Here is a 24,176-nt window from a genome sequence, read left to right as displayed (position 1 = left end):
TTAATAATTGTCCCTTTTCCCCAGCTAAATAGGTATGGCCGCCATTCCCATTAGAGGATGCCATGATGCAATTACAAAGCCTCTGTGCAGCCAGGACAGTAGAAACCCCCCACAAGTGACCCCATTCTGGAAACTACACCCCATATGGAATCTAACAAGGGGGTCAGCGGGGATATGGCCCCCTGGTGACGGCCACATTTGGGACGTGAAAATGAAAAAAATTGTATTTTTTATTTTCTCGGCACATGTTCTACGTAAGTGCCCGTCACCAGTGGGGTCCATATGCTCACTGCACCCCTTGTTGGATTCCTTATGGGGTGTAGTTTCCAGAATGGGGTCACTTGTCGGGGGTTTCTACTGACCTGGCAGCACAGGAGCTTTGTAATTGCGACATGGCCTCCATCCTCCATTCCAGCCTCTAAATGGCGCTCTGTCCCTTTGGTGACTTGCCCTGTGCCCATATGGCACATTATGCCCACATGTGGGGTATTTTCGTACTCAGGGGACACTACCCTACACGTTTTGTGTTCATTTTCTTTTTTAACCCCTTGTGGAAATGGAAAAAAATCAAGGCTAGACCAACATTTAGTGTAATTTTTGTAAAATTTTTACTCTAAATTATTAATCTTGTCATGTTTTTTCATTTTCACAAGGGGTTAAAAGATAAAAAAAAACATTTAATGTGTAGAGCAATTTCCCCTGAGTACGGAAATACCCCACATGTGGACATAAAGCGCCATGCGGGTGCAGGGTAAGCCTCCGAAGGGACGGAGCGCCATTTGGTTTTTGAAGGCTGGATTTGGATGGAATGGATTTCGAGGGGCCATGTTGCATTCAAAAGGCCCCTGTGTTGCCAAGACAGTTGAAACCCCCCACAAGTGACCCCATTATGGAAACTGCACCCCTCAAGGAATGTAACAAGGGGTGTAGTGAGCATATGGACCCCACTGGTGACGGACACAAATGTGGAACAATGTGGCGTGAAAATGAAATATTACATTTTTTACACTATAATGTTGGTCTAGCCTTGAATTTATCATTTTCACAAGGGGTTAAAAGAGGAGAAAAAAAACAAAATGTGTAGCGCAATTTCCCCCGAGTCCGTAAATACCCCACATGTGGACATAAAGCGCCATGCGGGTGCAGGGTAAGCCTCCGAAGGGAAGGAGCGCCATTTGGTTTTTGAAGGCTGGATTTGGATGGAATGGATTTCGAGGGGCCATGTTGCATTCAAAAGGCCCCTGTGTTGCCAAGACAGTTGAAACCCCCCACAAGTGACCCCATTATGGAAACTGCACCCCTCAAGGAATGTAACAAGGGGTGTAGTGAGCATATGGACCCCACTGGTGACGGGCACAAATGTGGAACAATGTGGCGTGAAAATGAAATATTACATTTTTTACACTATAATGTTGGTTTAGCCTTGAATTTATCATTTTCACAAGGGGTTAAAAGAGAAAAAAACACACAATATGTGTAGAGCAATTTCCCCCGAGTCCGTAAATACCCCACATGTGGACATAAAGCGCCATGTGGGTGCAGGGCAAGCCTCCGAAGGGAAGGAGCGCCATTTGGATTTTGGAGGTTGGATTTGGCTAGAATGGATGATGAACGCCATGTCGCATTTACAGAGCCCTCGTGCTGCCAAAACACTGGAAACCCCCCACAAGTGACCCCATTCTGGAAACTGCACCCCTCAGGGAATCTAACAAGGGGTGCAGTGAGGATATGGACCCCTTGATGACGGACACATTTGTGCCATGAAAGTGAAAAAATGAAATTTTTCCCTTTCACGTCACATTGTTCCACATTTGTGCCCGTCACCAGTGGGGTCCATATGCTTACTGCACCCCTTGTTAGATTCCTTGAGGGGTGTAGTTTCCAGAATGGAATCACTTGTGGGGGGTTTCCAGTGTCTTGGCAGCACGAGGGCTCTGTAAATGCGACATGGCCCTTGAAATCCTTTTCAGTGAAATCCAGCTTCCAAAAGCCAATTGGCGCTCCTTCCCTTTGGAGGCTCGTCCTGCGCCCCCTTGGCACTTTATTGCCACATGTGGGGTATTTCTGTACTCGGGAGAAACTGCGCTACACATTTTTTGTCTTTTTTTGCCTCTTATCCCTTTAAGAAAATGAAAAATTGAAGGCTAGAACAACGTTTTAGTGTAAAAAATAATTTTTTCTTTTTTCACGCCATATTGTTCGGAAAATCTGTGAAGCACCTGTGGGGTCCAGATGCTCACCGCACCCCTTGTTACATTCCTTGAGGGGTGTAGTTTTCTAAATGGTGTCCCTTTAGGGGTGTTTTTTAGGTTTTGGCACCCCAGAGCCTCTGCCAACCTGAAGTGGTACAGTCAGAAATGACCAAATATAACGGAGGCATTGAAATTCACTAGGCGCTCCCTTATATCTGAGGCTTGTGGTTGCGTCAAATAGCGCAATAGGGTCACATATGGGGTATTTCTATAAACTGCAGAAACGGGGCAATAATTATTGGGGTGCATTTCTCTGGTAATAGGTTTATAATTATGAAAAATATTGGATTACAATAAAATCTCTGCACAGAAAATTAAAATTTTCAAATTCCTTACACACTTCGCTTTTATTTCTGTGACTCCCCTAAAGGGTTAAAACACTTTCTGGATGTGCTTTTGCAGAGTTTGGGGGGTGCAGTTTCTGAAATGGGGTGCTTTGTGGGGCTTTCTAACATACAGGCCCCTCAAATACACTTTAAACCTGAACAGGTCCCTAAAAATATCTGATTTTGAAATTTTACTGAAAATTTGGAAATTTGCTGCTAATGTTTTAAGCTTCCTATCGTCTAAAAAAAATGAAAGATAGTTTAATAAATGCCGCCAACATAAAGTAGACATGTTGCTAATGCTATTTAATATATAATTTATGTGGTATAACCACTTTCTGTATACGCAAAAAAGTTTCAAAGTTGGAAAAATGCATTTTTTCACATTTTTTCACATTATTTGGGTTTTTTTCATAAAGATTTGTTATGAGTATCGACTCCAATTTACCAGAAATGTAAAGTACAATGTGTCACGAGAAAACAATCTCAGAATCAGCCGGATAGGTAAAAGCATCCCGAAGGTATTAATGACTAAAGTGACACTGGTCATATTCATAAAATTTGTCTCTGTCATTAAGGCCATTTCAGGCTCTGTCCTTAAGGGGTTAAATGTTAAACACAATGTATTGGAAAATGAGTTGCTCTTGTATGTCTTACACAATTAAAGGGAACCAGTCAGCACAATTGATACCAGACGGGGGATACCAGCCGCAGCAATAGTTTTACAAAGGGCTTTACAAAGGGTGTTTTATTATGCCCCACAAGGCCAGGAAAGGGGCGGCAACTAGTAATCTGGGCAGAGAGCCACTCGTGACTAGATGATTGACAGGCAGACAGGCCCATTAGTGTCCTCTCTGTCTGTTATTCATCCCCGCACTGTGCGCTGACAGGCAGAGATTGTGCCGATTGGTTCCCTTTAGCAATATGACTATATGAAAGATATTTGTATTGCTAACAGATTGTTTCATTCTCGCAGGGCTCAGAAGAAAACAACCTCTGTTTCACTGACCATAGGACCATCATCACCAAAATGTGGGATAACCACAGCAATAATTCAGCCCATATCTATTCCTGCTCAGCAGGTTAGTATATAACCTATACAACACTGTGTTATTACATGTCACACGCTGAACTATCACTGACATGTACACTCCAATACATTTAATAAAATATTCACAATCCCTTCCAGACCCAGAGCCCCACTTCCTATCTGTATCGTCAAGATGGCTCCGGATCCTCCACATTCTCTCCTCCTTCCTTTACTAAGGTATAGATTTGTAAATTTACTCTTTATGGCAGGGATGGGGAACCTTCGGCCCTCCAGCTGTTGCAAAACTACAATTTCCATCATGTCCGGACAGTCGCAGCTTTGCTTTGGCTGCTCAGGCATGATGAGAAATATAGTTCTGCTTTGTTATTTGCTTCATGGTTATTTGCTTTCACATTTGGTTGTTTTTCAAGCTAACCATGCCCTAGTTTCAGTGGCAAAATATTGTGCACCTGACAGATTAAATAAACGCTGTTGTAATCCAATATGCATAGAAAATATATTCTCATTTGTTCAGACATGAATTTACAGAATGATAACAATAGGCTTTGTTACATGAGTACATAAACAACCCCATTTCAGCATTTACATGCTGCATATACCATGGAAGCTGGAAGTGAAGGCAGGGGATCAATGTGGGAAAATATCTACAGTAAACAAACTGTTTTGTACCGAGTACATTGCTGTATGTAAGCAACGCGTAGTAGTGAGGCAGGGCCAAGAAGGCAACACTTACAGACTCGCTTGGGTATTGATCATGTACATCTTGTATCTCATTGGGAATGGTTATATTTTCCCACAAGTGTTTTTGTTATTTTTTAGTTATGAAGTCAGATCCTGATAGTTTTCTACAAGAGTAGACCTGATTTTTTTTGTGACTTAAACGAGTTGGAACTATTGGTGCTCAGAGCTGAACAGTCTAGATATTTCAAATTCATATGGATTACAATTGAGTCACAGTAGCCAGGTCTGTAAAGGGACGGCCATAATTAGCATAATACAGATGTATTTCAGTTTGTGAAATATAGTGGTATACAATCTAAAAGACCCATTGAGGTGCTAGGCAGGTTACCATACTCTGGTGTAACTCCACTCCCACGAAGTGTGTTACAACAGGGCAGGTATTTGCAGAAACATCTGGCCTCTCTAAAGACCCATTGTGGTTTGCAAGGATAACCTAAAAGCCAAGAGTCCCTTGGCACAACCCAACCTGCTGGGACCTGGTGGATACTGAGGTTCTTGGCCCTGGTTTTAAGGACCACTCAGAAAAGGCAGTGCCACTGTTCAAAAAAATTCATTGTCCATGGTAGCAGGTATAGCAGGTAATGACACAACGGTCAAAAAAGAATGATTAGTAAATTGTTGGTGGTTGTGCTGATTTTTTGACTCCGTGATTACAGTGGCTATGTTACTCCATAATTACAGGGGCTCTGTTACTCCGTAATATAAGTGGCTATGTTACTCCATAATTACAGTGGCTATGTTACTCCGTAATTGCAGTGACTCTGTTACTACATGGTTACAGGGGCTCTGTTACTCCATAATTACAGTGGCTCTGTTACTCCATAATTACAGTGGCTATGTTACTCCGTAATTGCAGTGGCTATGTTACTACATGGTTCCAGTGGCTATTTTACTCCATGGTTACAGTTGGTATGTTACTCTATGGTTACAGTGGCTGTTACTCCATGGTTACAGTTGCTATGTTGCTCCATGGTTACAGTGGCTCTGTTACTCCATGGTTACAGTGGCTCTGTTACTCCATGGTTACAGTTGCTATGTTACTCCATGGTTACAGTGGCTCTGTTACTCCATGGTTACAGTTGGTATGTGACTCTATGGATACACTGGCTATGTTACTCCATGGTTACAGTTGCTATGTTACTCCATGGTTACAGTTGCTATGTTACTCCATGGTTACAGTTGGTATGTGACTCTATGGTTTCAGTGGCTATGTTACTCCATGGTTACAGTTGCTATGTTACTCCATGGTAACAGTGGCTCTGTTACTCCATGGTTACAGTTGGTATGTGACTCTATGGTTACAGTGGCTATGTTACTCCATGGTTACAGTTGCTATGTTACTCCATGGTTACAGTGGCTCTGTTACTCCATGGTTACAGTGGCTAGGGTACGTCATGGTTACTGTGGCTATGTTACTCCATGGTCACAGTGGCTATGTTACTTCATGGTTACAGTTAGTATGTGACTCTATGGTTACAGTGGTTATGTGACTCTATGGTTACAGTGGCTATGTTACTCTATAGTTACAGTTGCTTTGTTACTCCATGGTTACAGTGGCTCTGTTACTCCGTGGTTACAGTTGCTATGTTACTCCATGGTTACAGTGGCTCTGTTACTCCATGGTTACAGTTGGTATGTGACTCTATTGTACAGTTGCTATGTTACTCCATGGTTACAGTGGCTCTGTTACTCCATGGTTACAGTTGATATGTGACTCTATGGATACAGTGGCTATGTTACTCCATGGTTACAGTTGCTATGTTACTCCATGGTTACAGTGGCTAGGGTACGTCATGGTTACTGTGGCTGTGTTACTCCATGGTCACAGTGGCTATGTTACTCCGTTGTTACAGTTGGTAGGTGACTCTATGGTTACAGTGGCTAGGTTACGCCATGGTTACTGTGGCAATGTTACTCCATGGTTACAGTTGGTATGTAACTCTATGGTTTCAGTGGCTATGTTACTCCATGGTTACAGTTGCTATGTTACTCCATGGTAACAGTGGCTCTGTTACTCCATGGTTACAGTTGGTATGTGACTCTATGGTTACAGTGGTTATGTGACTCTATGGTTACAGTGACTATATTACTCCATGGTTACAGTGGCTCTGTTACTCCGTGGTTACAGTTGGTATGTGACTCTATGGTTACAGTGGCTAGGTTACGCCATGGTTACAGTTGCTATGTTACTCCATGGTAACAGTGGCTCTGTTACTCCATGGTTACAGTTGGTATGTGACTCTATGGTTCCAGTGGCTATGTTACTCCATGGTTACAGTTGCTATGTTACTCCATGGTTACAGTGGCTCTGTTACTCCATGGTTACAGTTGCTATGTTACTCCATGGTTACAGTGGCTAGGGTACGTCATGGTTACTGTGGCTATGTTACTCCATGGTCACAGTGGCTATGTTACTCCATGGTTACAGTTAGTATGTGACTCTATGGTTACAGTGGTTATGTGACTCTATGGTTACAGTGGCTATGTTACTCTATAGTTACAGTTGCTTTGTTACTCCATGGTTACAGTGGCTCTGTTACTCCGTGGTTACAGTTGCTATGTTACTCCATGGTTACAGTGGCTCTGTTACTCCATGGTTACAGTTGGTATGTAACTCTATGGTTACAGTGGCTAGTTTACGCCATGGTTACTGTGACTATGTTACTCTATGGTTACATTGGCTCTGTTACTCCATGGTTACAGTTTGTGTGTGGCTCTATGGTTACAGTGGCTATGTTACGCCATGGTTACTGTGGCTATGCTACTCCATGGTTACAGTGGCTAGGTTACTCTGTGGTTTTAGTTGGTATGTGACTCTATGGTTACAGTGACTATGTAACTCCATGGTAACAGTGACTATGTTACTCCATGGTTACTGTGGCTACGTTACTCCATAGTTACAGTGGCTTTATTACTCCATGGTTAAATTGGCTTTGTTACTCCATGGTTACAGTTGATATGTGAATCTTCAGTTAAAGTGACTATGTAACTCCATGGTTAGAGTGGCTATGTTACGGAATGGTTATAGTGATTATGTGGCTCCATGGTTACACTGATATTGTGACTCCATGGTTGGAGTGATTATGTAAATTAATGGTTATTTTGACTATGTGACTCCATGGTTACAGTGGCTTTTTGACTCTATGGTTACTGTAGCTTACATGATTATATTTCATACTTTTTCATAAAGAATGTTTTCGTTCACTTCTGCATATTTTGTTACTTGGTACTTTTGTTTTTCAGTGTTTTATGGTCTGCCCTCTTTGTATTATAAAATACTTTTAAGAGGGATGTACAGATAGCACTGTATTGAAGACCATTTTGCAGACCATTGTAAAAAGCTGTGACTTTGTTGTGGGTAATACTGTAACACGACTTACAGATGTGTTCGATCCCACCCCTTCTTTTTTTTTTTACTAACTATTACACTCACATTATGGAACTTTTTATGACTTAGATTTGAAACAGTAAAAAAGTTTATGTGAATTGGAGCAATCTTGACACCAGGTCTTGAGGAAATTAAGGTCAGGACTCACTCAAGGACACGCATTGTCTCTATTTTTCTCTACATCAGCATTGCTCTGACAGTGCGAGCGGGATCATTTGCATGATGAAAACTTCCTGTCCTGATTGAGGATTTTGGCAGAGTTTGGCAGGTTTCTGTCCAATTCTTCTCTGTATTGTGCTTCATCAATCCTAATAAGATTGCCAGTTCTTTTGCTGAAAAGCATTCCTTTAAAGGGAACCTCTCACCTAAAACACGCCTGTTCTGCTATGGGAATGTGCTGTAGCAGTACCTAGCACATTTCCCAGACATGCTTTTACATCCCCCTCCCTGCAATGTACAACCTGCAAACTAACTGTATAAACTTGGCACTGTGTATGTACACTGTCCCCTGGGTGTTCTGGTACGGTAATTACGCCCCTCTGGGGGCCGGATTAGACTGCATAATTGCTGTGACGTCATTAAGGGGCACTGTGTCCCGCACGTCAGCGCACCTACGTTCTTACTGGGCTGCACATGCTCAGTACAGCAGGTCTGGTCCGTGCTATACTGCACCGGTGCAGAAAAGCCTCAAACTCATTGTCGTAGACCCCAGCGCAGCACAGTAAGAACGTAGGAGTGCCGACATAAGGGACAGCGCACCCCTTAATGACATCACAGCAATTATGCAGTCTAAACACGCTGCCGGAACGCCCAGGGGGCAGTGGCTACTTGCCGGCGGCTTACTGCCTAGATGACTACTTTGGGACAATTTACATACTGAGCGCTAAGTTTATAAAGTAAGTTTGCGGGTTGTACATTGTAGGAAGGGGGGTGTAATAGCATGTTTCAGAAGTGTGCTGGATGCTGCTACTGCACATTTCCATAGCATAACAGTTTTTATTTAGGTCATTGGTTCCTTATAACATAAATCTAACGCCACCAAGTTAGAAGCATGCTTAGTGTTAGCTGTCTGGCATATGGCACCTTTTTTTGTGTGGTATATACTGCTTAGGATAACGGCTTATCGGACAATAAACATTCTGCTCATTTGCTATGTAGAATTTTGGAAATACTATAAGGTCAACCATAAATTGCAGAAAATATCACTTTTTATAGTTGTCATAAATGTTATAGGGGGTTTCTTGTAAATTTTAAACCATCACATCTTTAACTACTCCATTGACACCGCTGACCCCTGTAGCTTCTGTCATAGGTTTTCTTAGTAACTAAGGTTAAGTGTGAATTTCAAGGTAATGGATGCCACATGTGCACATAAGCTCTTAATTCTAAGGGGTATGAAAACATTGCCCTTCGCCATTTCTGTGGAAGCAATTTGCCCCAATAATTGGATGTCTGCCTGCCAGAGTTTGTATCTATGACATGTGTAGAATATCTATATCATATGACTTTGATATCTAACTCAATATTTGTTTTATACATTCATCTAGTTTAACAGTATAGTGTTACATAGCTCTTTATTCAGACATATTCATTGGAGCAGTTCTGCTCTCTCTCATAAATTATACATGAGAATAGAAAGAACTAAGTTAAAAATACTGCACTGTAAGAAGGTTGACCTTTGACTCCCTGGACTGACCAGAACCCTGAAGCTCTCCAGGAAAGTAAGTACACCAGATTGCTGTGTCTGACATATAATCTTTTCCTTTTGATATTCAGGAGCTCCAGAGCCTGACAACATCTGAAGGTCAAGTTGTGGTCCTGGAGTGCAGGGTAAAGGGCACACCGCCTGTTAATGTCAAATGGTTTAGACAAGGGACAGAAATCCAGGATTCTCCTGACTTCAGGATTCTACAGAAAAGTAAGACTAAGAGACAAACACACCTGATAAGCAAAATATATGTAAAATAAAGAAACATTTTGTAATTTAAAAAAAAGTATGAATGCAAAATTGGTCCTATGGAGCTTTTCTGTAAAGTTCACCATGTGGAAATCTAGCAGATATTCGGGTTTATTGTGCAGTTGGTACATTTCTACAATGTGCTTATGTTGCTATGATTGTGGACTTTATATTAATCATGTATTCAGCTGACTTTTTTTGGGGGGGGGGGGGGGTCAACTGGACCATCATTTTTTGTTAGCTTCATAACTTCATGGTGTCAATATTACTCTGAAGCAGCCTTGCATAATATATACAGTGAAAACTCTCCAAAAGACCACCCCTTATCCAGACCAGATTTCATGTGATGGACTTTTAGTCCTCCATATGTTATGCATAGTGGTCATTTTCTTTGAGAAGTCCATCCCCCTAGATAACCACTTTCAATGTAATTTTGCATGGTCTTCTCAAAAGGGTTTTTACTGTCCCTGGCAGTCTCTCCCTGCCTTACCAGCCTTTATTGATTGGGTATAGGAAGAGATATATTAAACAAGGACAGCCACCCACAATGACTCAGGAAACATGAAGATGATGACAGGTCCCTTTAAAAGGGTATCTGTAACCTGCAATGTGCATTTCAACTCTCTGACACTGTTAGGTGTTCAAGGACAACTCCAGGCAAAATGTATTTTTTAATATGTTATTACATAAGGAAAGTTAGACAAATTTCTAATATACACTAATTATGGGAAATGCACATAAAGTGCTATTTCCCTGAATTTAGCAGATCAGAAAGGCTTAAATTTTCCTAAAAAACGTGACGAATCAGAGCAGGGCTGGGTGTAATTTCTATGAAGCGTCCAGCAGGGGGCGCAGTGTATGGAGAAAGGGGCACTGACATGAATTGCAGCTGACAGATTCACTTTAAGGATCCATTTACATGTATGGTATCAGCAGAAAATTTGATGCATGTGAATGCTCTCTAAGGGTGCCTTCACACCTACCGGATCCACAGCGGATCTCACTTCTGCGGATTCGAAGCGAGAACCGCTGCGGATCCGGTACCATTCACCCCTATGATAGCACATATTCGCAGCGGGATTAACATCCCGCTGTGAATATGTGTTTTAACCCCTTGCTGTCCCCAGCCCCGCCGCCGCATTAGCCCATCCTCAGCCGCATCCCCCATCTCTGGCCGCATCCCCCATCTCTGGCCGCATCCCCCCATCCCCGGACGCATCCAGCAGCCTGCATCCCCGGCCGCATCCTGCAGCCCGCCGCCAAGAGCATAAAGTACCTGCTAGGCGGCGCGGCTGCAGTGAGGCTCCCGGCTCCGGCCCCGCTAATGAGCGGGACCGGAGCCGGGAGCCTCACTGCAGCCGCGCCGCCGAGCAGGTACTTTATGCTCTCGGCGGTGGGCTGCAGGATGCGGCCGGGGATAGGGGATGCGGCCGAGGATGGGCTAATGTGGCGGGGATGCGGAAAGCGAGGGGTTAAAGCACATATTCACAGCGGGATGTTAATCCCGCTGCGAATATGTGCTATCATAGGGGTGAATGGTACCGTATCCGCAGCGGTTCTCGCTTCGAATCCGCAGAAGTGAGATCCGCTGTGGATCCGGTAGGTGTGAAGGCACCCTTAGGGTGAGTTTACATGCAGCAAATTTGTTGCTGAATTTATCTGGCCTATTTATCTGAAATATGAAAGTTGCTGAATGTTTTACAGCCATTCCATTGTGTGTGAACTCACCCTATGTCTCATGGAGATTTTTCCTTTCTTTTTTTCATTTTACACTGGTTGGCTCTCCAGCTGTTTCACTATGGAGGTTTTCTATGTCGGGACCTTTTTCATACTGCACTGACAATAACTTCTGAAATACAAAATATTAGTGTTTTTTTCTGAGGCAGGAAAGTGCTAAGCTGTTGTTTTCCCTGAGGACTTCATATATCATTTCCATTCACACATTATTATCCTGTATATGTGTACTGAAAGAACAAACTCATCAAGTGCTCATTGTTCTGCACTCTAATCTCTTTGCTCCTGGAGAGGTTGGGAGGTTACACATTGTGTTGCAGGTCTCTAAAAAGCAGACAGGAAAGTAGTTACCCATTTGTTAATATAAGCAAGTATATTCTGTGTGTGTGCACGCTTGTGACTTGAAAAGGAACTGTAGACCAATCTATATGTACTCTATGGTCTTCACCTGACAAGTATAATGCTTCTCCCCAGTTACCATTGCTAATGAATGGTAGGAACTGTAATGGTATCTAGAAAGAGAAATTTTCTACATGACAAGTATTATATATATTCCCTTTGGATAAAAAGAGACTAAGAGGGAGATTTATCAAAGAGTGTAAAATTTAGACTGGTGCAAACTGCCCACAACAACCAATCACAGCTCAGCTTTCAGCTCTGGTGAAAGGAAAGAGGAGCTTTGATTGGTTGCTATAGCCAGTTCGCACCAGTCTAAGGGTATAAACCCACACACCGTATACGCAGCAAAAACGCAGCAAATACGCAGCAAATACGCAGCAGATGTGATGGTGAAGAAGTGATGCTGTGTTCAGTTATTTAGATCTAATCTGCTGCGTATTTGCTGCGTATTTGCTGCGTATCGCAGTAGTAAATACGCTGCATATACGGTGTGCGGGTTTGTACCCTAAATCTTCCCCTAAGTGTTTGATGTGGGTATTCATCATGACTAGTGATGATCAAACTTGCCAAAAGTTCAAGTTCAGGAAAGTTCATCTGAACCCAAACGCTTGACATTCGCCTCCCGGCATCTGGAGATGTTGGATGCAGCCCTAGGGCTACCATGCAAACATGGCTACATCCAGCTGCCAGGGTTCAAATGCTGAGCATATAGGTTTTGACGAATGTTGCCAAACACAAACCATTGGCATGTTTGCTGATTACTAATCATGCCAACCATTTTTGGTAAATACATCATTGTTTAAATCATATGTATTCTAGTAAAACTTAAAACTTTATTTATCTATTTATTTCTATTTCCATCCAACAGAGCCACGCTGTGCATCTGAAAATGGTAAGCCATTGATACTTTAGACAATACTTATTTAATATACAGTATTTTATTTTTTGTTGTTGCCCATATAGAATCAACATATACCACCTCACTGTTTAAAGATTGTCATCACTTATCACATTGCATATTTCCCTTTCCTTCATTATATATATATATATATATATATATATATATATATATATATATATATATATACACACACACACAGTGGGGAAAAAAGTATTTAGTCAGTCACCAATAGTGCAAGTTCCACCACTTAAAAAGATGAGAGAGGCCTGTAATTGACACCATATGTAGACCTCAACTGTGGGAGACAAAATGAGAAAACAAATCCAGAAAATCACATTGTCTGATTTTGTAAGAATTTATTTGCAAACCATGGTGGAAAATAAGTATTTGGTCAGTAACAAAATTTCATCTCAATACTTTGTTATATGTCCTTTGTTGGCAATGACAGAGGTCAAACGTTTTCTGTAAGTTTTCACAAGGTTGGCACACACTGTTGTTGGTATGTTGGCCCATTCCTCCATGCAGATCTCCTCTAGAGCAGTGATGTTTTGGGGCTGTCACTTGGCAACACCGACTTTCAACTCCCTCGAAAGGTTTTCTATAGGGTTGAGATCTTGAGACTGGCTAGGCCACTCCAGGACCTTGAAATGCTTCTTACGAAGCCACTCCTTCGTTGCCCTGGCGGTGTGCTTTGGACAATTGTCATGTTGAAAGACCCAGCCACGTTTCATCTTCAATGCCCTTGCTGGTTTGCACTCAAAATCTCACGATAGATGGCCCCATTCATTCTTTCATGTAATCGGATCAGCTGTTCTGGCCCCTTTGGAGAGAAACAGCCCCAAAGCATGATGTTTCCACCCCCATGCTTTACAGTAGGTATGGTGTTTGATGGATGCAACTCAGTATTCTTTTTCCTCCAAACACGTTTCTACCAAACAGTTCCACTTTGGTTTCATCAGACCATAGGACATTCTCCCAATACTCTTCTGGATCATCCAAATGCTCTTTAGCAAACTTCAGACGGGCCCGGACATGTACTGGCTTAAGCAGTGGGACACGTCTGCCACTGCAGGATCTGAGTCCCTGGCGGCGTAGTGTGTTACTGATGGTAGGCTTTGTTACATTGGTCCCAGCTCTCTGCAGTTCATTCACTAGGTCCCCCCGCGTGGTTCTGGGAATTTTGCTCACCGTTCTTGTGATCATTTTGACCCCACGGGGTGAGATTTTGCGTATCGCCCCAGATCGAGGGAGATTATCAGTGGTCTTGTATGTCTTCCATTTTCTAATTATTGCTCCCACAGTTGATTTCTTCACTCCAAGCTGGTTGCCTATTGCAGATTCAGTCTTCCCAGCCTGGTGCAGGGCTACAATTTTGTTTCTGGTGTCCTTTGACAGCTCTTTGGTCTTCACCATTGTGGAATTTGGAGTTTGACTGTTTGAGGGTGTGCACAGGTGTCTTTTTATACTGATAACAAGTTTAAACAGGCGCCATTACTACAGGTAATGAGTGGAGGAAAGAGGAGACTCTTAAAGAAGAAGTTACAGGTCTGTGAGAGACAGAAATCTTGATTGTTTGTAGGTGACCAAATACTTATTTTCCACCATAATTTGCAAATAAATTGTTACAAAATCAGACAATGTGATTTTCGGGATTTTGTCTCTCATAGTTGAGGTCTACCTATGATGTAAATTACAGATGCCTCTCATCTTTTTAAGTGGGAGAACTTGCACTATTGGTGACTGACTAAATACTTTTTTTCCCCACTGTGTGTGTACATATATATATATATATATATATGTTATATTATAGAGTTTATATTATAAAGCATTATATCATAGAGTTTTCAAATATTTTTTAGTCCCAATAGATTACTTTACAATGTGATTTTAAAAATGCTGATATGATGTCTGTCGGTAAGAAACAAACAGGACTGCAAGCTTTTGTTAAGGTCCCTATACACATTAGACCTTGATCGTCCGAACCCACTGCTCGCGTCAGTCGAAGGTGTTTAGGACCATCGTGAACAACCAATAACAGATGATGCCGGTGGTGATAAAGTCAGCCAAGATTTTCCTTTGTTAAGAGAGATAAGTTGCAACGAGAGCTCTCTTGCTGCGGCTTATCCCTCCCTTCCCCATAGAGAACAAAGGAATCCTCAGCCGCACAAAACGTTCCTGTGCTAAACAGATGGGATCTGAGATTTCTCCATTCCTGGTGGTTACAGTGGGAGCCTGGGCCCTGTGGTGATCAAGCTAGTCCAATCATCATATACTTACGTCATAATGTCTTAAAAGGATTTCCACTTTAGAAAACCCCTTTTCATATACCCTGTTAGGTTATTCTGAGTTGATAAAGAGAGGTCTTATGTTCAGTATGCTTATCTTTGGGCCAAATTGGTAACCAGTTACAAAGAGTGTCTCAGTTTCTGGAAGACCACTCCTGTCCTTTTTCTTTTTGGTGGTGCAGCACTTTTAACCTGATCATTGGGGGTCCAGGCACTGGAATTAGTTTATTGACAGTGAATCCTCCTAACAAGCAGGAGTTATTTGAATTGAAAAAACCCTAAAGTTAAGGTTCCAGGATATACATGTACAGTATGTCCTGATGTACCAATGGGCTGATACAGAAAATACAGTGTATGTGCTAGTAAAATAGACCCATATAAATGTTGGTTTTACATTTCCAGATTGGGTCTTTATCCAGATCATAACAGAACCTAATGGAATTTGATAGGTCACTAGCCTAGAAAGTAAATCTAAGTTCAAATGTATGACTCCTTAGAAACCCTTCTACCTTTGCCTTGTACAGAGTGAGTGGGCTACACTTGGGATAATCCACTGTTGAACTCACCATGTCAATCAACAGCATGGCTGTTTCTCTTGGATCCTCTTGTGGGTGGCCAAACCAAAATAACCTGGCATTTTGACCTCTCAGCCCAAGAACCCATATCATATGTTGCTCCACTAAAGCGTGTTAATGCAGGTGGATGATGCATGAATGACTTACAAGCCTGTATGAAATCCTTTAGGTGTTGACAGCAGTGTCCGTTTGCAATTGGTCAAATAAATACTCTATTAGTAAATGACCATTGTGTCCATTAATTGTATAGAGCTACGTGTGAATTGATGTTAGGTTATTAGAATTTTCTTTTATTGGCTTTTATCAATTCCAGCCATTGACATAGGCTTTCCTTGTATCTTCACGCCTAAAAAGTTTGTTGTGCATTTTTTTTTACCTGCTGCTGTTCTGTAACATCATGTTGTAATGTTGTATATACAGTAGTTACAGAGTTGCCTTAAATGTCAAAGGTAAATTGTGCCGATGAACAGACTGATTGATTAAATGTACAGTGAATATACAATAGAAGAATAATAACTAGGCATATGTAAAGGTTTATTATATCTTGTTATAGAGCCTTTCATGAATGGAACTCTAGAACTCTTTGCCGCACCATATTCTGTTGGTTTTCTTTTATGTATTGCAGAAAAAGTTTTGATTGGATGGAGTATGAGTGTTCAGACCTATCAAAATCTGGAAAATGAGGCAGGGGAAGCACTTAGAGACTGTGGAGGGTCTAAACTTTGACACCAACAGATAAAAAATGTTGACATGTTCAAAAGTTTTTTTTCTAATGACAAGGACACTTTTTAAGTTTAATCTGTCACCTGTAATTCACATTTCATTGTTAGTTAACTGTTAGGATAAGGAGACATACAATACCTTTCATAAAATGCTTTTATTCTCTGGTGCAAAGTGTCAAAGAGGCTTTACCCAGACATCTAAATGGTGAGGGATGTAATGTCTTCTGTCCCTGCTTAATTGACAGTCAGTTTCTAGCACTAAGCTTGACTTCAGTGGCCGGGCCCATGCAGTAAGCATGGTTTTCATGGCACTTGCCACTGATAGCACCCTCCCCAATGGCTCATACCAGGGGACAGCAGCTCACAGTGCAGTCCCCCACCGTTCATTCTCCCAGCTCCCCAGCACACAAGTGGGAGTGGGAGCTAAGAGAATGAAGGACTTCCTGGGCCAGGTGAGTATAGGTGGGTCCTGCACAGAGCCCCATGAATCCTAGTTACTCCCCTGCCTGACCTCCAGATATTGTTCCTGCACTGTATGAATTGTGTGCAGATGCAAGACATGGAAGCAGGGCAGGCGAACAGGAACATAAAAAGAATTGCAGATTTCTGCACAAAGCACCCACAAACAGCCACTCAGCATAGACAGCACTATACTGTCTACTCTAAGCAACTCTTTCCTGTCAGAAGGGCACATCACCGGCAGTTGTGAAGAAGATGATAGTGGTGGAGAACAGCGGACAACTTGTGGCCTGGGAATTTGCAGCAGAGTGGGACAGGTAAGTATATAGCACTGATATGTCCCTTGGAAGCCTTGGCAGCAACATTTATTAGTTCCTCAGGCCGGACAACCCCTTTAAGGAGACCAAACATTTTAAATAACTCTCTCCTCCATCCCCCAACATTTCCAATCTCCATAGGCCTTATGAATGGCTGAGTGTTTCATGTTTTCTCTATAGGCAAGGGATCTCTGGTACTGGCTTATCCCTCATAGAACTATTGGATTGGGTGGACAAAAAATATATATATATGGAGAGAGAGAGACTTTAGTAGATGTACTTGTGCTAGAATTAGTGGGTCGGGTTTGCACATTTTTTTCACACTATTCATCAAGAACATGTATGTGTCATACATTGAAAAAGGTTACAGAAAACGTTAGCAGCTCATTCATAAAGCCATGTTATTGTTGCCTTAGGGAGTGATTTCCTCACAGACAGTAACTCATAGCTTACTGCACTATCCTTAGAGGCGTCCCTACACGCCCGCACATACATTGAGTCTGGGGATCCCAAGTAACAGCAGCATTTCTCCTCCGGCTAATGTATTCTCCACTTGTTCTGTCTAGACGGAAATCGCACCGTATCACAGACTGTTTTGTGACTTAATAAACAGTCCAGTTGTTTAAGGCTAGCATCCCAGTTTGTCATATTACCTGATTTGTTCTCTTTTATGTTTTTTTTTTACACAATGCTGATTGAACTCTTCAAAGTGGAGGTGGGGGGAGGGGGATGAATCAATGGCCAGCTGTTGCTGCTTTTACCCATTACTCAGCTGTCTAGAAACAGGCCCTATCAGATTTCTGCAGAGTTTTGTCTTCTTACTGACAAGCAAAAAGAAAAGTGGTTTTATTCGATAAAAGAAGATGAATTTTATTATGATGTTTAAACCATATCTACTTTTATTATTGCAAGCTCCTAAAATAGACAATTGCCATTACTTTTCCCTGGAAAAAGAAAAGTTCAGATTCTAAGCATGTAAACTAAAGACTGTGCTGGATTTTATAGCCACCATGCATGGCCCCAGGGCTGAGAATGTGCTTGTTTGACAATGAATATCATCTAATATCATCATTTAAGCCAATAACTTCATTGTTAGAAAAGCCCCTCATGGTTTATTCATGAATACTGCTGACCGATAGAGGATGGCCAGCTATTGTGCACACTGTTGGGTTGAGAAGTTTTATTAAGTGTCTTTTAGTTGAGGCTATATAGACAATAAGATATAGGAGACTTCACAGTGGTCATTTCTCTAAGGCCTCCTTTACATACTTTTCCTACATTTTTCATAGAGAAGTCAATGGGAACAAAAGCCCGAAAAATTTCATACAAGGGTCCAAAAAAAATGCAACAAAAAATTGAGAAAGTATTGTTTGTACGTGTATTCATGTATTGCCTACTGCAAGAATAAATCCACTGCATTTATAAAATGTTGGCCAAGATTTAGAACTTCATTTTTTCAGTTTGTTCTATAGCAGTTTCACAATTCTAAATATCTATATTATTAAAGGGGTTACCAAGCTAAAATCTTTTTCTTTCAAATCAGCTGGTGTCAGAAAGTTATATATATTTGTAATGCACTTCTATTTAAAAATCTCAAGTCTTCCCATACTTATCTGCTGCTGTATGTCTTGCAGGAAATGGTGTTTTCTTTCCAATCTCACACAGTGCTCTCTGCTAACATCTCTGTTCCAGACAGGGACTGTCCAGAGCAGCTGCAAATCCCCATAGAAAACCTTTCCTGCTCTGGACAGTTCCTATCTTGGACAGAGATGTCAGCAGAGAGCACTGTGTCAGAATGAAAAGAAGACAACATTTCCTGCAGGACATACAGCAGCTGATAAGTATGACTTGAGATTACAAATTATAAATCTGTATAACTTTCTGAAAATTTGAAAGAAAAATATTTTCACTGGAGAACCCCTTTAACCACATGTCTTAACATTTGCAGTGTGCTGTTGCACTTTTCTGTTTTTGTACTAATATAATAATGTTATCTGTAAAAAAATACACTTTGCCACTGTGCCTTGTGGTCATAATGTGGCATAAGAGAGGCATGCAGCTGACATTCATAGCTAATGTACCCTCTTGCAATAACTTTGCCCATATTTTATTTTTTTATAGCCAGAATTTGGGAATTTGTCCAATACTACATGTAATTGGAATTAAGATAGGCTAGACACACAATAATGGTATTCTCAAAAGTATTATTAGATCAAGGCATCAGATAATACCATGTTCAGAGCTCCAACAGAACTAATCATTCCAGTTTGTTCAGGCAGTATTGTTTACCATTGTGAAGCAAAAACAGGGTCCGTGGAGCCTCAGTTACGAGTCTCAATACATAGCTAGATAACCCTCCTGGGAAGGAAACCTGTTGCTAAGGGGTGCCTAACAGTGGGGAAATCACCAAACCACCCTGATACATAGCTTCTTACAGTAAGTCCGACTCAGTTGCGAGTATTAGGATACAAATAGGGAAACACCAAGATGGCCCCTTTAGTGTCAAAGTCTTAGGGTCCCATAACACAGAATGATAATTTATCGCTATTGCTCTGTGTAATCAGGTGATCGTTTCTTTAGGTCCAGACCTAAAAGTATTGGGCGTGTAATAGCGATGCACGCCTGACTGCTGATGATTGTAATATAAAATTATTGAATATTAACTTGTGTTCCCTAGTGTCCTTGGAGGCCTTCTTCGCTGTCTGCAGCCCTGCCGTCTGTTCCGGTCTTTACACTGACAGGCCATCAGTGTCCGCGGCCGCGGCCTGTCTTGGCCAATGATTGGCTGAGCGGCCTGTTGCTGCAGACAGCGGGGAAGGCGTCTGAGGACATTGGAGAACGTGGTAAGGTGAGTTAATATTTTATTATTTTACACTAGAGGCTAGGGCTGCACGGACATCGCTTATCATGTCCGTACAGCCCTTGCTGCCCAATAGTGAGCCCGTGTAATAGCTCAATAAACGAGCAATGATCGGCGCTGGGCTACAGTTTATGATCGGGCAACTCGCAACTGAGTGGGACTTAAGGGGCTACATATCAGGGTAGTTTGGTGATCTCCCCACTGGGAGGCACCCCTTAGCAATGGGCTTCCTTTCCAGGAGGGATATCTGGCTATTCCTGTGTTTTGAGACTCGTAACTGAGGCTCCATAGACCCTGTTTTTGCATATTTACATTTTTCAGGGGGCAATGTACTAATGGAGACTCTTGATTGATTACTCCATTGGATTTATTTTGCTGTTCTCCTTGAGCTTAGTGATTGTTGTGTTTTGCTAACCACTGTCAAGCTATCATGCCGTCCATCTACAGATTATCTCTCAATACCCAAAAACCTTGTGTTTCTTATTTTGATATTGTGAACTTGTGATGGTAGAATCCCAAAAGTGAACCCCTGCTCTTTTACACTTTACTCTTGCCTTCCACAATCACCGCCTTTGGCAAGTATACAGATTGTCCTCTGCATAGACCATCAAATTGTTTGGATAAGTGCATTGCTCCTTGCAGGCATGGCTCTGTTGAGTCAGCAGTAAGTGATACCACATCTTGACCTTCACACTACCGCAACAGTTTGATAACATGGAACCCAGCAATCTTAATGGGAAATATTATATCACTTGACTGTAAATACGTAAAAAGGCTTCTCCACGTACTTTATAAGAGGTATGGTGGAAACATTTGGACTAAAGACAAATATATTACATGCTACTCATAGAACAGATTAGAAGAATTGCAGCTACATTATACCCACATCATTATTTATCAATATAGACCTCATAATTCAGCGGTTACAAGACTGACTCCTTCAGAATAATGATTATTGGAAAATGCAGCCTGAGCCTGTATGTAGTATAAAAGGAGGAAATGAGCATAAAATGTAAGTCAAATTATTTATAGCGCTGTTCTTCTGAATCTCAGTGTGCCAGGAAAGTTCATTTAAAGACAGAAATAAAGTGATTTTGTCAGCAAATCTAAAAAAGGGGGGTTGATATTAATGGAGGATGCAGCTGGCTAACCCTGAAATGTATACAGGACATTTTGTAGTATTTAAGTGGTGCAATATTTGTGTAGCGCTAGATCATTGATCAGATACCTCTCTGTGGGGCAGTAATCACAATGCACTCATATTAGAGAATGGATTTAACATCTGCTTTTTTAATTTCCAGAGAAGATCTGTACACTGGTGATTGCAGAGACGTTCCCTGAAGATGCTGGTGTGTTCACGTGCACAGCAAGGAATGACTATGGCTCAGTGACCTGTAGCGCACAGCTGACAGTGCTGTCTGGTATGTCCGTTCACATGTCTCCTATAATTTCCTCATAGTGACAATGCTATCCTGGTTATCATAATTTATGTTACTGATTCATAAGTCAAGGCACCATTCATCAACTCTCCTCCTTTACCACTGAGCTGGTCTTGTCAAATACCACATTAATGAAGTGGAACTAAATACATTAACAGTCCATCTTGATCTGCCAAGTATTGAAGGAAAACAGTGCTAAGGGTCTACCAGGTAATCTGGCCGTATGTGCAACAAAGGTAGTTCACACTTAGGCTGTGTTTACACAATATAATTTTTGTGTCAATCATGGCCATTGCTGACGATTTGCAACAACATCCATGATTAATACAAAACTTACGTTGTACTGCAGTCAGAGGGAATCTCAGCTAGAGTGTATATACATAGTAAACGCTCTGGCCGGGATCCCTAGTGGCCTCACTCTCCATTGTGTTTAGTGGTGAATTAGGATGCGGGCGCACACCTATGCGCCCGCATCCCAATTCAATAGAATTGAAGTTTGTCCGGCTGGTACTGCAGTACTGGCAGGGATAAACTTCACTGACACTGGCCGTTCTGAGAACGCTGTTTTAACCCTGCCTTAGGCTATGTTCACACTGCGTACGAATCCGTCCTTAGTGCGAACCGCGAATATACACACGTAGTTTTGAGGTTGATGCGTTCGCTTGAAAGTATACGATATACGCCCGCACAGTGCACACTACGTATGAGCTTACGGCCGGATCGTATACAGCGCTGTGAAAAATGAACAAGACCATTGTTTGAGGACGGAAATGTTGAAATGGAAATGTTGATTTTCCATGCGGTCCCGTACGGAGTACTTATTTCAGACAAATTGAACTTGATTTTTCGATTCAAAAGGTTCTGTGTGGTTTACGGGGCTGGGCGAAGATTTCCAAGTAAATGACCTGCCTCAGATCGCTTCGAAACAAGCTAGGGAAGCATAACTGTACTACGGGCGTATGTTCGCGGTGCGTACGCATCCGGCCGCATGTCGATTTTTCGCATGCCCGTAGTTTCAGCCGCACATGTACGGCAGCGTAGGACCTGCGTACGGATTCGTACGCAGTGTGAACATAGCCTTAGGCTGTATTCATACTTGCATTTTTTTGTTACATTTTTTGCCACAATCTATGATTATTAATCTTTTGTACATAGACGTCCCATGGGTAGCAATCAGATTATAGCAGCCAGTTCCCCTCTATCTTTTCACAGTGGTGGTCAGCATCCACTTTAAGATAGAGGAGACACGCTAGTGATATCGCAATACTGTCTTCTCCCTATAAGTATTGCTCTTTATAAACAATTCTGTCAGGGTTATTCACCTGACAACCATTCCTAACAAACTCTTACGTTGGACAACCATTAGCAGGATCTGCCAACTATTTAAACTATGTGGGAGTCCCCTAACTTTTCCATCATGGAATAGATGTTTTCTTATTCCACTCTCTCAGTTTACTATGAATAGTCATAACATGAAAACCAAGTGTCACTTGTTCTACCGAAACAGCTATAACCATCTGAGGCTTGGATTCCACAAGACTTCTGAAGCTTTCCTATAGGACCTGGAACTAGGAAGTTAACAGCAAAGCCTTTCAGATCTGACTTGTTTTCCCAGCAAATCTCGATCAGATTGAAATATGAGGAATTTAGAGGCCAAGTCAACATCTTGGACCCTTTATCATGTTCCTTAAACCTTTTTTGAACAGTTTTGCTGCACGGAGAGGGCATATTAAAGAATATAGGTGCCATGTGGGGATGTACAGTACTCGGACTGCAGCCATTTGGTAGTTAAAAAGTGTCATTAAGCAATTAACTGTAATGGACACAAAAGAATCTTGAGTTTACTTTTTTTGCAAGTGAATCATGGACAACTAGTATTTCTGCTGTGTTCTCTATGGCATCCCATACCAATAACATAGGGCACCATGAAAATTATGCAAGGGAACAAACAAGTGTCCCTGCTCCTTGCTAACTATACTGTGCTGATAGTGTAGCCCCTTTTCCAATAATTGTATAGGGTTGGCACTGTATATTGGTCATGGCATCATATGAGATCAGGCTTTTAAGCTTTTCTTTGTTCTGATTTATGCTCTTTAAAAGTAAAAGGAAAAAAAAAAACATTTTCTTTCTAACCAGTAGCAAAATAATGATAGTATCTGTAAAGCCAAGGGAAATATTTGACATTTGCTAATGTTAATGTAAAGTCTGGGGGAGTCAACATGCATGCTGGGTTTGTTTAACTATCAGCATTACATTCTTAAACATCCATGGTGATCCATCTTCTGCCCTGTCTAAGCCCTTTTCCCTAGGTTGGGCTAGGACTGGCTGAAGTCAGAAGGCTGTCCACATGATTCATTATTTAGATGTCATTTTTAACTATTTTGCTAAGAAGGGAACGGGGAAAATGTTATCTTGTTAGCCATTATTTATGTAGTGTCAATATACTCTGCGGTGCTGTGTACATAATGTAGTCACTAACCCCAGCTATGTTCATATGCTTACACACATATGAACAAACACACGTCAGGGCATTTTTTATAGGAAGCCTATTAATTTATTGGTATGCCCTATACTTATGCCGTCTGAACTGGTGTATGGGGGTCTCCCAAGGCTCCACTGACAGATGGAGGTCAATGAAATGCATTGTTATCGGCCGCACATCACCATTTTGCTCATCCAGTAGCTGATCACTGGCCCTTTTTTTGCAGGATGATTATTCGGGAAATGAGTCTTCCTAGGAATGGTCATTACCAATAAAAGGGCCTATGTC

At 41.7% G+C, this 24,176-nt stretch overlaps 1 protein-coding gene across 1 annotated transcript in view; it reads left to right on the top strand.

The window, feature by feature from the left end:
• The window catches only part of PALLD (palladin, cytoskeletal associated protein), a 276,543-nt gene that overhangs the window by 136,394 nt on the left and 115,973 nt on the right, over positions 1-24,176 (top strand). The window contains exons 4-8 of the mRNA XM_069977825.1: positions 3,555-3,660; positions 3,768-3,845; positions 9,535-9,676; positions 12,717-12,740; positions 21,269-21,388. Coding sequence (XP_069833926.1) covers positions 3,555-3,660; positions 3,768-3,845; positions 9,535-9,676; positions 12,717-12,740; positions 21,269-21,388 — 470 coding nt within the window. The remainder of the gene's footprint in view (positions 1-3,554; positions 3,661-3,767; positions 3,846-9,534; positions 9,677-12,716; positions 12,741-21,268; positions 21,389-24,176) is intronic.

This window comes from Dendropsophus ebraccatus, chromosome 7 (genome assembly GCF_027789765.1).
Source record: "Dendropsophus ebraccatus isolate aDenEbr1 chromosome 7, aDenEbr1.pat, whole genome shotgun sequence".
NCBI classification, from domain to species: domain Eukaryota; kingdom Metazoa; phylum Chordata; class Amphibia; order Anura; family Hylidae; genus Dendropsophus; species Dendropsophus ebraccatus.
Note: the sequence above shows the minus strand (reverse complement) of the source record. Positions and strands in the feature narration are given on the sequence as shown.